This window comes from Dermacentor albipictus, chromosome 2 (genome assembly GCF_038994185.2).
Source record: "Dermacentor albipictus isolate Rhodes 1998 colony chromosome 2, USDA_Dalb.pri_finalv2, whole genome shotgun sequence".
Classification (NCBI taxonomy): Eukaryota; Metazoa; Arthropoda; class Arachnida; order Ixodida; family Ixodidae; genus Dermacentor; species Dermacentor albipictus.
In genome coordinates, this window is record NC_091822.1 from 93,427,843 (window position 1) to 93,442,363 (window position 14,521).

General features: G+C 40.6%; 1 protein-coding gene across 2 annotated transcripts in view; it reads right to left on the reverse strand.

The window, feature by feature from the left end:
• Window positions 1–10,309: 10,309 nt before the first annotated feature.
• The window catches only part of LOC135902747 (uncharacterized), a 68,085-nt gene continuing 63,873 nt past the window's right edge, over window positions 10,310–14,521 (reverse strand). For both annotated transcript variants that reach the window (XM_065432966.2, XM_070532984.1), the window contains exon 22: window positions 10,310–11,330. In XM_065432966.2, coding sequence (XP_065289038.2) covers window positions 10,796–11,330 — 535 coding nt within the window. In that variant the 3' untranslated portion in view covers window positions 10,310–10,795. The remainder of the gene's footprint in view (window positions 11,331–14,521) is intronic.

The following is a 14,521-nucleotide window of genomic DNA, read 5'->3' on the forward strand; positions in this document are numbered from 1 at the left end:
AGAATAAATACGATAAGGTGTTTGTTTCTTTTTTGTCAACTTACCCCCTATAGACTACCCATAGCCAAAAGTCGATACAGCCTCTATTTATTTTTTGTTATCTATTTGTCTATAGACTTTCTACAGACGAAAGTCGATAAGGTTTCTATTTCTTTTTGTCTATTCGCAGTCTATAGACGGTCTATGGAAAAAAGTTGATATGGTGTTTATTTGTTGTCTACTTCTCAACAAAATACACCTGCTGACGAAAGTCGATAGGCTCGATTTATTTTTGTCGATTGTTTCTCTATAGACTTCCTATAGACGAAAGTCGATAAGATTTCTATTTCTTTTTGTCTATTCGCAGTCGATAGACAGTATATAGAATAAATACGATAAGGTGTTTGTTTCTTTTTTGTCAACTTACCCCCTATAGACTACCCATAGCCAAAAGTCGATACAGCCTCTATTTATTTTTTGTTTCTTATTTGTCTATAGACTTTCTACAGACGAAAGTCGATAAGATTTCTATTTCTTTTTGTCTATTCGCAGTCTATAGACGGTCTATAGAAAAAAGTTGATATGGTGTTTATTTGTTGTCTACTTCTCAACAAAATACACCTGCTGACGAAAGTCGATAGGCTCGATTTATTTTTGTCGATTGTTTCTTTATAGACTTCCTATAGATGAAAGTCAATAAGATTTATATTTCTTTTTTGGCTATTCTCAGGCTATAGATGGTCTATAGAAAAAAGTCGATACAGTCTCTATTTATTGTGTTTCATTCTTGGTCTTTAGAATGTCATAGACGAGAGTCAATAAGGCGTATATTTCTTCTCGTGTATTCGCACTCTACGTAGTTGTTCACAAACACGCACATGCGCACATTCACGTGCACGCGCACACACACACACACACAGACATATATATATATATATATATATATATATATCGGTTGGTCGCGAAGCAGTATATATATATATATATATATATATATATATATATATATATATATATATATATATATATATATATATATATATATATATATGTACTGCTTCGCGACCGACCGCCCGAGGCACGTTGCGTGTAATGGAGTTGAGCAACAGAGCAGCGGGGGTTTCTAATGTTGCTGTACAATTTTATCCTTGAGAAAGTTCATCTAATTATAATAATGGAAAAAAATAATGACCACTAATTTTCTAATCATGGGGAATGCAAAAAATTATCTGATTGTCTCAAAGCGATGGCCAACAACATTACCTTGGTGCTCTACAGCTATGTAGCATTTACATATTTTAAAACTTGGCACAAATTAACTAAAACACCCCGTATACTTCTTTGCAATTAGAATTATTTTCCACGGTTTCCAATATCACCGCCGGTGAAGGCCATAGAATGGCACGTCACCAAAAGTTATGTTAACTTATGCGAAGAGCCCGTATACTGATTGTGGTAAGACGTGAGATGACGTAGAAAACAACTGTTACTGTAAAATGCTTATTGCTTCAGGTATACATGCCGTCTATAGATTGAATATAGAGAGGAGTCGTTAATCCCAGCCCGACTCGTGTACGCTGTAACCAAGCGCAGGTACCGATGGATAATACGGAGCTGCGTTTGATGTAAGACACTGAAGTTGTATACTGCTGAGATTGCTGTAGAGCTTATTTTATACTTCAGTATACACATAGTGCATACCTACGCATTTGTTGACCACATGATATAATCTACGCAGTCGCTCTCGGCGACCCCAAAAGAGTCTTCACTGTTGTCATAGCATGAGTTTTGCGACAGTAGAATAAAGAAAGCAAAACGCGGATCCAATCGCAATAATAGAATTTATTAGAAGCTAACAATTAGAAGCTAACAGCACAAAGACTCGTAAGTTTGTAGCTGACAACGCAGGCTTTGTGAGTGTGCGATGAACCAATGTCGCGCATGTGGTGTGCGCGTTGCGTGTCGTCCGATTCTCAGATACCTTTCACATTCTCCTCATATCTCGGCTGCATCACTAACATCAGGTAGTTTTTCGTTCACGGATGTTCTGCACTATAAACTCATCAATGTTTCTCATTCACGTAAAATATGTGCCGAATTCCCTGAGCCCACCCAGTGTTTCGCAGGCTGTAGCCTGCATGGCCATTCATATTAGTGCGTCATTGCTGTACTGATTGCTTTCACCTATCATCGGAACTGAAAATTTGCACTGACATACGTGCGAGTGTCACATTTGGCGATACGCTGTGAGATATGCTACAAATGCATTGTATTACTGACCGTCGCTGGCGATAATGCAAGCGCCTGAAGGGCCCTGTAACGGCTTTTACAAACAGCGAATTCATCCATGTGTGCGTTCCAGTTTCACACGATAGCACGCAGCATTTGTAATACAACTTGCCAGCGCATTTTGTTCATCCATGAAAAAAAAAGAGAAATGGAAAAGAAAAGCAACCCGTTCCGCGTGCATGGCACGCGGACAGAGAGAAAGCGACAAAAAAAAAAGAAAAAGGAAAAGGCGCTCAGTCTCCTCGGAGCGCGCATGCCCTGTTGTGCAGAGCTCCTGCGCATGCGCAATGGCAGTGCGCCATCTGTCAGCGTCAATTTGAATTCTCAACGAATGCGCCAGGTACATAAACACTTGTAGCGGTGTGCGGTGTCTGCCTGGACGTTGGTGTCTGTGTATGCGTGTCCTCTTTGCGGCCTCACACGTCAACTACACTGAATGGTAAGTTTAGCAAAGGTGTTTTGCGTCAATCGCTCATGATTAGGTGAGCGCATTTCGTAGCGCGAACCGGCTGCATGTAGCGCAGGCGACTCGGGCATAGTATCGGTTTGTCGTTTTCATAATTTGATAACGCCTCTTGTTCTCGCTTCTACTATTCGGAATGTTTTGTGGCAATCGATCGTTCACGCTTGTTGCTTTTAGCGTCATAGTTGATCTGCGTAGAAAAGGAAGTACACCATGCTTTAACTTGATACTAAGCTGCCACTAAGCGGATTGGGCGTGTTGAGCAACCAGTGTGCTAGATCTACTTTCGTTGTGCTCGATCTGGCCACGATGAATACTGCGCCGCATGTGTAGTGAAAGTCTCATAACACGCTTTACGTATATATCTCGAAATTGTGTTAGCATGAAGAATTTACAAACAGAGACGTATAGTTGAATAAATGCTAGCGTACTCGGACGAAAGGCCGTTTTTCCGGGGCATGCATCAGCAGTGTGTGTGTTGCCGTTCTCGTATAGTTTAAATGTAACAGTATCTTTAAGGTTCCTGGCAACCAATCTAAATAATTTTGGGAAGTTACCGCAAGCAAAACACGAGACTCGAAGAAATATCTATATTCACCCAATCTAAATATATGCAACCACAGAAGCTTTTGGTGCATGAAACCTGCTAAAGCTCAGATACGCGCAGATTCTCAACTTAGCCGAAAAAAAATAAAGAAGAATAAATTAGTCGCTCGGGCCCGGGAAGCACCTCTACACGTTTCAATTTGAAGACATTGTGTTTGACGATAGTTAGAAGGTGTTCTTTTTTCTCTTTTATAAGCAGCTTAGCAGCAGAAGCTATCTTTCAGGCTATTTGAAAAGCGTTAAGCGCTTTTCGATGCTTTTGCGTTATGCACTTTACGTGCTGTAAATCACTAGGCGGCGGCTGGCGCAGATTCGCATTGTGCTAATCGTACATGGTATGAAGCCCTTGTCGTGCGTAATAAGTGTTCCGGTTTTCATTACTGTTGCATTTAGTTCCGTCGTCTTGGACAGACTGTATACTACATGCGCTGTGCAAAAGAAAACGGAGCCAGATTATCCATTCGGTGGTATTTTGTTAGTAGATAACGCACATATTATTCAAATAATTTAGTGGACATTGCACTTGCTCTACCCTTATCAACACACCTAAGAGATCATAACATGTTTTAAATTATAAGTAACCTTATCAATACGCCCCCATTCATGTGCATTCTACTGCAATATGGCAAATGTATTCATCTCGAAGTATGAGAAAAGAGACATTGCAAGCTGTTCTAAGCGGAAATAAATTGCAATTCTTAACGTGATTGTTCAAAACTGCAGTCACTATGCTGAGCATATGCGGTCGGCACGGGCATATTGCATTAACACCCGAAAAATGTGCACAGTCCAGCCGGGTATGTAGGTTTCAGCAATTATTATTATAAAAATCGTTTCGGATTCTCTCATATCTTTTATTTTTATAAATACACTGTGTGTCACATGAACCTGTCTTGGAACGAAACATACCGTTGCTGCCACCGGCGCCCATTATGGTTGTCTAACTGCTTATCATACTGTAATATAACGAAACATCATAATGGTACTGATTAATGTAGCCATGTAGTCTTTAGTCAGAGGTAAACAAAGTTAACTAGAGGCATAAGTGATGAGAGCAAATTATACGGAAAACTACTATTGAACCGTAAAAATTACTCATTGAATGGTTTTCCCTCAAATTGTTGCATTTCTTTTACGTGTGTGTCTCTGTGTCCTCGTCTTCCGTGCTGTGCTGTGTGGCCATCAATTACGAACTTGCCCAAGCCCTTGTGAGCTTTATTAAACAAGGGTTTCAATTCATTTGAATCTAATACTGCATGTCAAGTGACTGACGCATTATTTGCTTTATCAAAATATTATGGACTGGTAGTACTTGACAAGAATTAAACCACAATATTTTTTTTATTGCACTTAAGGTGCGGGCGTCCTAGATTGCCATGAATTTTCATGAAAACAGCCAGGGAACGCTTGCAAGAAGATCGGGGAATTTTAAAATGACCACATAGGTATGCTATCTTGTTATATGTCATGCAATGTTTCCAGAGAATCTTTCTGTTGAATATATTTTTGAAACGTTTCACCTCATAAAAAGATCAGGAAATCGGCTCCATTCAATGAAGAAAAAAAATGAAAGTGACGCATACTGACATGACATTTGTTACTCAATTTGTTTTTTTGCGTTGACTAAAAGTCCTGAATCTCGAAACCCTAGAAAACAATTTCATCTTTGAGAGCACCTTAAATAATTTACTGTGAAAGCATTCATTCGAACTATACTATCAGTTTTGTTTCCGAGGAGGTGAATATCTGTCCTGTCATGAAACAAAGTTCGCGCGTGGTATTTCGGCAGCTCATGTGGTATGCCTAACTTGCAAAACCTGTTAGCATGCACAAGAGGCCCCATTACCTGCAAGAAACTAAGCGACCATATCAATACAATCAATCCATCTTCCTTCTGTTTATGTTATAGCCAATTACCCATTCAATTAAGAGTATGAGAAAGACATTTAAATGTGTATTAGGCAAAACAGTTTACAATCTTTGTTATGATACTATGAATACTCCAGTCGCTCTTCTGAGTATATCCGCCAGTGCGGGCATATTTAATTACCAGTAAAAAAATGCACAGACAGTGCCACTCGGTAACCTTGTTTTAGCAATTGATACTGAGCTTATTTGGGATAATTACAATGACGTGACATGCATGAATTTGTCTTAAAAGCAGCGTACTGTTGCTATGGCACCAGCAGCAGTTAGCAATGTTTAATTGCTCGTCATGTCATAAAATGAAACATTGCATAACAGTACTGATTTGTATTCACAAGCAGCCATTAGTCAAACTTAAACCGCATTGAGTGCTGAATTAAATGGTTTGAGTAAATATGTGAAGCTGCTTAATGAAGAAAGACTACGCAATTGTTATTTTTGCCTCACATAGTTGCATCTACTTATTTGCAGCATCTTTGGGACTAATGACGCATAGGTCAAGGCCACCCTGGTGACCATGCTTGCCAAGGGCAAGTAGGGTAAATATTTAGTCTCTTGCCATAATAGCATAAGACATGAATTTTAATCAATTCGTGTATTGTATCGTGCAATAAAAACAGGTAATTCATTGCTGGTGCACTTGTTTTTTTTTTCTTGCACTGCATGAGTCAGCACTTCAATTCTTTCTGTTTATGCAACATTTATAAGAGTACAACTGGTTCAGGAGCATTATTAATCTATTAACGATAATGCATAAGTGCAGACGAAAAGCAACAGGTGCACATGCATAAATACATTCGAATTTTTTCGTTACCATATATAAACAGTTGTAAAATTACTTGTAGATAGCAGATTCCTCTGGACTTATGGACTTATACATTCGCCGTAGACTTGTCTATAAGATGTCTGTGTCAAGACTTTCTATGCATAATGAAAATGCATGTCTGTTGACAAATGTCTGCAGAATAGCATAGAAAAAGTGTATAGGATAATATAGGTCATTTTGTAGACTGAAGTCTACAGAATGTCTATACACAAATGTCTACAGCTAGTGTATAGACGTTTGCTTAGACATTTTATAGACTTAGTTTACAAAGGTAGTACTGTATACACTTCTACTTTTGTAGATAGACGTCTATAACATGTCTAAGACAGTCTATAGACTTTTCTCTATAGTAATTCCATAGACTTCAATCTACAAAAGTAGAACTGATAAGCCTCATGATTCATGATTATACTGCGCTTAGTGTTACACTGACGATTTTATGTGAAGGACAGGACGAACGGACGTACGTCCACGTCCTATCCTTCACTTACGATTGTCAGCCTAACAGTAACCGCATTATAATCATGAACGTTCCCCAACTAGCCCCCTTCATTGCTTTACTGAATATATAAGCCTATACACTTTTCTCTATAAACACTATGCGGACATTTGTCTACAAACGTGAATTTCCATTAATCTATAGACAGTCTATAGACTCAGATTTTTTTAGACTAGTCTATAAAAAGTGTATGGCCATAAGTCTATAAACTATATATAGACTCGTCTATAGGAATAGCCTATAGATAGTCTATAGGCTTTTGTCTATACACATTCTATGGACTTTCGTCGACAAAAGTAGAACTATATAAGCCTATAGACTTGTCTACAGACATTCTGTGGCCAGTTGCCTACAAACATGAATTTTTATTAATCTATGGACACTCTCTATGCACTCTATCGACTGAGATATTTATAGACTAGTCTATCAAAAATGTGTGACCATAAGTCTATAGACTGTCTATAGATTACTGAAAATTCATGTTTGTAGCAATTGTCTGCACATTGTCTATAGACAAGTGTATAGGCTTATACAGCTCTACTTTTGTGGACTGAAGTCTAGAATGATGAGACAGTCTATAGACAGTCCATCGACTAAGAAGTTTATAGACTAGTATATAAAAATGTATGCCCATATGTCTAAGACTATCTATACTCTCAGACTTTTTATAGACTAGTCAATACAAAGTGTATGAAGTTCAGTGTTTGACGGAAGCCCGTCTGGTCGGGATGAAACATGGTTAAAAGGGTAAACAAAAACCCGGGGCACGACGCGCGGAGAAAATCTGCACGAGACAAGAACACTACGCATCCGACGTAAGCGTGGTACGGCGGGAACTATCAGCCTGGGGTTACCCGTGCTCTTTCTTGAATGCTGTCGAACGACAAATGGCACGTCCGCAGTTACCCCATGCTGCCTCTAGTCAAAAGCGCGCCGGAATACCCTATATCCCGTCCACGAGTGAAGCTCTAAGCCGTATTCTGCGTTCATACAATGTTCAAGTGGCACACATTCCAAACCAGAAACTACGGCAATCACTCGTCAATGTTAAGGACAAATTACCAAAAGAGAAATTCCCAGGTGTTGTGTACGTTGTCCCATGCGCGGATTGTGACTACGTGTACATTGGCGAAACTGGTGACTTTGAAAGGCGTCTCAAACAGCATAATTATGACGTCAGAAAAGAAAATGTGAAATCCAGTGCCTTGGCTGAGCATGCCACTTCAAGCGGCCACGCAATCGACTGGGGGAAGGCACGTGTCCTTGCCAGGGAAAAAAAAGGGCTATCTCGACGCCTTTATCTTGAGTCCCTCATGATCCAGACTACGCCACACACTCTGAACAGGAGCGATGGCAATCTGCCGTCAGTGTATGCGCGCTGCCTGCGTCACGTGTTCTAGACTATTTAAGCGAGCTGCTCGAGCACCTTTGTTTATTTTACCTGTGAACAAGGCTCCCGTGTGGGAGCCGAAACGTCTTCTTTTCTTTTCTTTTAAATCTTTATTTGGTCGGCGAAGTGCCCCGGGTTTTTGTTTACCCTTTTAACCACAGTGTATGGCCATACGTCTATAGACTGTCTATAGACTAGCCTAAAGAAATATCTATAGACAGTCTATCGACGTCATAGACAAGTGTCTATGGACATTACATAATTTTTTGAAGGGACAGTCCAGTCGAGGTCACGCTGTGTGCGTTGACTGCCTGTTGCATACAAATGGTAGTCTGCGATATGCCTACCTATGCATATACGGGCCGTTAGCACCATATGCGAGTTGATATAGCCAGTTTTGTCGTTGGTTTCGCTTTTTGCATTCGCGTTCGCACGCGCACACAGGTAATGCAGTACTCTGTTATTTGACAAAGCAATTTCCTAACCTCGGAAGTGATTTTTCTTCAGGTGTCCCGTAGACTACTGTTATCATATTCGAAGTAAAACTGTGTCATCGTTCAAGGTGATGGCACCGAGCCTACCGGCTTCAGATTAAAAGGGTAGCCATTGCGGACCGAATTCTCCCTCTCACTGGAACTGAACAGTAGCGTTTGTTTTCGTTAGCTACCCCGCACTCTTACAAGATTGCTGAGGTGTTATCTCGATAGCTATAAGCACATTTCAATGTGCTACGCTCAGCAAGCACGTATGTTTGCGATGCAATTTGCCTGGATGCCACAGCTCATCAGATTGCACAAGTCCGGCTCGTGGCTTTTTCATGAACCCACCAAACGTCCCTCTAAGACAAGCACCTTAGGGACGTCGAGTTTTTTTGCCTGGTTATATTGTGCTCCAGCAGTTGCCATCTCGTCGGGTTGGCCCATCACAAAAATTCTTGTCGTATTACTTGGGTCCCTTCAGGACCCTATGACAACTTTGAAATGTCACCTATAATATTGCTGCTGCCGACACAGCTGCACTGTCTGTTGAACCAAAAACGGGCGTAATTAAGGCTGCTTGTCTGAAGGTCTACGTGCTCGCCTACAGTGCCCCACAGTAGCTACCTCCAGGACGGCGCCCCATTTCCAGCGCCTGCTTGCAACTCATTCCTTGAAACAATGTCTTCCTTGCAGGCAAAAATACTCAATAGGTCACTCAATAGCTAGTACAATCATAGCATGATGCTTTGAGTGTACTGTGTTGAGCTACAGTCTTAATTAGGCTTTTTGCCGGGTGCCACTCGGAATGTGGGGTGAGCCTAATGAAGGCTAGGTGCGGTGAAGGCGTGAAGTTCTTGTAATAGCAGTAACCAATGAAAGGAATAGCTTTTTTTCTCCTCATTCTTGTTTACTATTGTGAAACTTTCCATTTGAACTCCTCACCTTAGAGGTAAAGCATAATATTGGTGTTACGAGTATTTTATATCATGAGAGCTGTCTCTGTCGATGAGATACTTGGAAGAGTGCGTCTCAAGTTCCCTACTTTCTTGATGACCTGCTTACATCTAAGTTATATGTGTTAAGACAAGCACATCTTAGTAATGACTTCCCACAATACTCCTTTCAAGTGATGCCGCGAATACGCGCATAGCAACGCTATGTAGTGAAACAACCTCAGGGCAGCAACTCTTCCGTTACGCTGCTAATTGGAAAAACCCGTTGCGGTCTCATTTTAATGCACGCGCGAATCCTTCTCTCACGTGGGTAAAAAAAATGGTAACGCTAGTTAACACTCGCCGTAATGTGCTCTAGACTATCCGCTCATTAACAATTTAGAGTACAATGGACGGCTGCCATTCTGGCCTTCGTTTTGGCAGCCTCGAGCAGCGGCCACCCCATTAGCCTCACTCAGTCCAATGACAAAAAAAAAAGACACTGAAAGGCTCATTGGTGGCACACCCACTTAGCGTAACTCCATTAGAACGGGCTCTTTGTTGCGGAGGAATACGAATGACCTAATGAATTAGAAGATCTGTAGCTTCCTCAATCAATGGTACACACTTGGTAGTTGTACTGTGGAAGCGGAAATGTGTCGTTAGAGCAAAGCAGTGGGGGAATATGCGTTCAAGCTCCGAACTGTGCCTTCGACTGGTATCCGGGGATATTGTTCTGTCGGCTGCGGCTCGTGTGCAATAGTACAGTTGTATATGCATTCCAATAAGAAACGTTTAGTATGGCAGCCGACAAAAGTACTTGCGGTATGGTTTTCAGACAAAATACCAGCAAATAGAGTTTACTGCAGATAATTGAACGCACCTTTCTCCTGGTACTTATCAGACATGTCCATTTCCTAATGAAGTTGGCGAGGTACTGCTAGGGCTTTAATGCATTACGCAACGGCGTGTAAAACTAATTACAACTAGACCGCCTACTTTAAGTGCAACATCATATGAAACATTCTTTTTTTCGCAGTACAGAAGGAGGTAGCACAAGCACCCTCTCGGACGTCACCGTTCTTCTCAAGTAGAAGTACTGAACTTTAGGCTAACAGACTATAATAAGCACACCCAAAATACTGATATAGTAAAAATCAATTTGACACCACTTAAAGATACATGTTTTAGGAAGAGCAATGTTTCCACACTCAAATCAGAATTAGAACAAAGCGAATGACTCGAGTCTATACTTAATATCTTGTTTAAATTACGTTAGTAAATTGTTCAAGCACTTACTAAATACACATGAATATTGACAAAGCTTTCCCACATTCTGGCCACTAGGCAAAGTCAGTCTTTGCGAATAAAGGTCATCAGTGTCTTTAACCGACCATTATTAAGTCTCATTGCAGAGCAGCATAGGACGACATGTCGTCATCCACCGTCTGGTAGCGCCGAAACAGTCTCGTGCTGAGGCTGTGGACGCTGCCACTGATGCTCTGCAGAACAGATGATGGACTCCGTCCGAATGACGTCACACGCCGCGATACGGTGCGAAAGGCTCTCGCGATCCCAGAAGTGGGCGGTTCGTGGAGCAGCAGGCGAACATCGGTGGTGCTCGACTGGTTGTGCGAAGCGTCCTTCTTTTCCTTCTGTGCTTGCTTCTTCGTTTTCTTATTCTTCTTCTGGGCATCGTCCTCAGGCGCCATCGCTTTCGCGTTGTTCGTCTGCTTCTTCGAACTCTTTCGTTTCTTCTGCTTACCATTACTGTCATCCTCCTCGTTCTCTATTGTTATCGCGTCGATTTCTTCCCCCTTCATCTTCTTCTTCCGCCTTGCGCGTCCAATGACCACAACTATGCCTTCTATACCATTGCCGGAATCTGTCGCTTTCTCCACGCGGGATTCTTTGGTGCTGCGGCTACTAGTTCTGCGAGACCTGTAATTAAACAGACCGGGCGAAAGCGTACCTGTCATTAGATTCGGTTTCAATTACCCCGAGCTGTTCTTTCACACATTTTTGCAACCAGGTTGGCGCTCATGTATACAGGGTGTCCCAACTATCATGCAACATATCCTTTGAAAATATGCAAATGCAATGTAGCTGGACAGAGCAAAGGTAATAGTGTTTACCTCACCTGGACATACTCAAACGATATTTTGCATTCCGCGTAATTGCATAATTAGTCATACTTAGTTAATCAACTTCTCAAATATATGATAATTAGATTAAAAGTGTGAATGAGCAAATTGTAACGCAACATCAAAAACATCCGCTACAGCTTTCTGTTGCTTGATATGTGCTATATAACAGTGTTCTTCCGACCATTATAAGCCCGAGCATGCAACCAAATTTCCTCGAGCGGCCTGTCATGCAGCAATTTTGCCTGTATTCGCGGCCTTCTTCACACTGGGAAAAGCACTTTCATGTAGCGTGTATTGAGATACAGAAAGCTGTATCAGGCGTTTCTCATATTGGTCTATAAGTTTCCTTTGTGACACTTTTCATCTAACTAAAATATTCGTGTGAATAAGAAATTAAGTCTAATTATATAACTAGGTCAAATCCGAAAACATTTGAGTATCTCGAACAGATGGGAAACATTGCCTTGGTTCTGTCCGCCTACGTGGCATTAGCGAATGTTAAAGTCTAGGTGCATGATAGTTGGGGCGCACTGTATATACCTGTACAACGGAGTTCATTGCTGAAGTTTACTCTTTACAGCCGCAGCAGCTAGAAAACGTCATTTGTGTTGCACCAACAGTCGTAAAAGAAATGTCGCTGATATTGAACATTTCTTGTTCAAACACTGTTAATCACTTCACGCCTCCATCCTCGCGTGAAAATTTACATTGTTTTCGATTGCGTTTTAATCACCTATTTTTTATTTCTTTTTTCGCTCTAACGGAACCAGTATAGCTATATATTGCAAAAAATGAATGCCTTTCTTGGCTCCTTCGCTACAGAAAAGGGGTCCCGTGTTCCAACGACGCTACCAGACGCGTATCATCTTTATTATTCAAACTCTAAACCTTGATTTACAGAAAATTATTATCGCAAAGTTGAGCAGTAAAATATAGCTATAAATTGTCTACCAAAGGCGGCACTTTCATTTTCATCATGTATGCGCCATGGATTTCGACATATCAAATATTTTTGACATGGCCTGTGGCCGTACTTTTTCGCTAATTCGTAACATACCACATGACCAGTCGAAACATTGACTATGGCTGTGTCATGATACCTGTTTACGTAAACTCTTATTGATAGGTTAGATTGGATATACAAACGCGATAGTATATATCAGACTGCGAAAGGCAACTTCATCATTAGAAGCCGAGAGATAGTCCTCTGTTTTAGATAGTGGCTGGCTATATTAGAAAAATGAAATATCTAAACATTTTTTTTTCTAGCGTGCAGTCACGGAGTTATTCGTGCGGAATATCTGTATCTAAAAGCGCTATACAATGTTTTATTAGGAAAGAGCTGCCGAGGCCTCATTGCCGAGGCGTCATTACCATGTTTAGTCGCTCGTAGCCTGATATTGTTTTATATTGAACAACTGCAGAACTTACATTATTCACTCACGGGCAAGGCATTTCTTAAATTTTATAAAATATAATTGCAGAAACTCATTTCTTGCACATTTCATTGAAGAAATATGCTAGTTTGCAATAGTCAAAAGAGATTAGGGCAATGTATTGGAATGTTTCCAGCTTATTTCTAACTTTTTTTAATTTTTTTTATTCTTCCAGCATGTTTAAAGGTTATTCATTCTGCACCTGTGACTATCGTTCTCAATATACTACTTTTAGGTTCTCGTTAAACCTCACTGAAAGAACGGTTACTTGACGATGCAGATACATTAATTATACTCAATTATTAGCAGGCAGTTTTTTGAGCGTCACATTGGAGCAAGCTGACCGAAGAAATATATTGTAATCGCTCTTAATGAATTTATAGCACACATTTTTTTACATACCTGGCAGCCAATATGCAGCAGCATATATTGGTCATGCACTTGCGTTCTCACAAGCCTTACAACAAAATCTGTTATTACCTGCTTGCTCACCTGTCCGTATTTCTTGTGGAAACATGGGTCATGAAACAACTACTCCCCATACATAGTGAAAGTTGGGGACCACAGGTTTATTGATGCATCCAATATGGTGAGAGTTACGGTTCCGTGCCATCCGCCTAATATTAAAAAACCTGGCGCAATTATTCTCTGGTTGGTGCGTACGTCCTACACACCAGCATGAACAGACAGGCACCTTTTCTTTCGTGAGCTTAAAGATTATTTGAAGGTTACACTACATCTGTTTGCTATTATGCATTCCCAATGCAAAAGTACCATTCATTGTTATATTGCTTACAGTAATAGCGGTAGCATACGTTGTGGTGAAATTCTTTCCTCTGATTGCAACCCAATAAAACTGAAAGCAGTGCGTTCTCACCTTATCACAACATAGCTTTTTCATCCACAATCTGTATGTACCAAGCTACAGTACTTGCTCTGTTTTATATTCGATTGCTTCGAAATAAAAGTGCCTGCTTTTTTGTTTGTTGTTGTCGTTGTTGTATTTGTTTACTTTCTGGTGACTGATTGCTAATTGCGCAATACTGGGAAGCAGGACACCCCACAAGAACAGACACTCAATAAGATCAAGTGCAAGAATTTAAATCGCTTACTTTCGGTTTTACCATTGTGCGTCAAATATATCTGCTTGTTCACGTGTGGGGCTCCCGCAAATGCGCATACATTGAGCCAGACACCGCTTTGCACAGGCTAAATATTAACCTCGACTTCAGCCCAAAGAAACCAGAAACATCGGCATTAAGTTATCTGTCGGACGTCTATATAGCGTAACATGCCGTTTAAGGACAATGAATAGCTCACTAGAAGAATTTGAACTCATAGAAGCACTATCAGTTGGTTTCAGCAGGCCGTTAGAATTGATTACACATCTTTACCAAAAGCTGATCAAAAGATTAGCAATTTAGGATTTTGCGATTAATATTGTTGCTGATGGTGCAGCATTACTTGTCCTCTTAGCATTACTATGAACAATTTGGAAAAATATGCTAAATGGCAGTTTTGTTCTGCCTCAGGTGAGATAGCCATAATA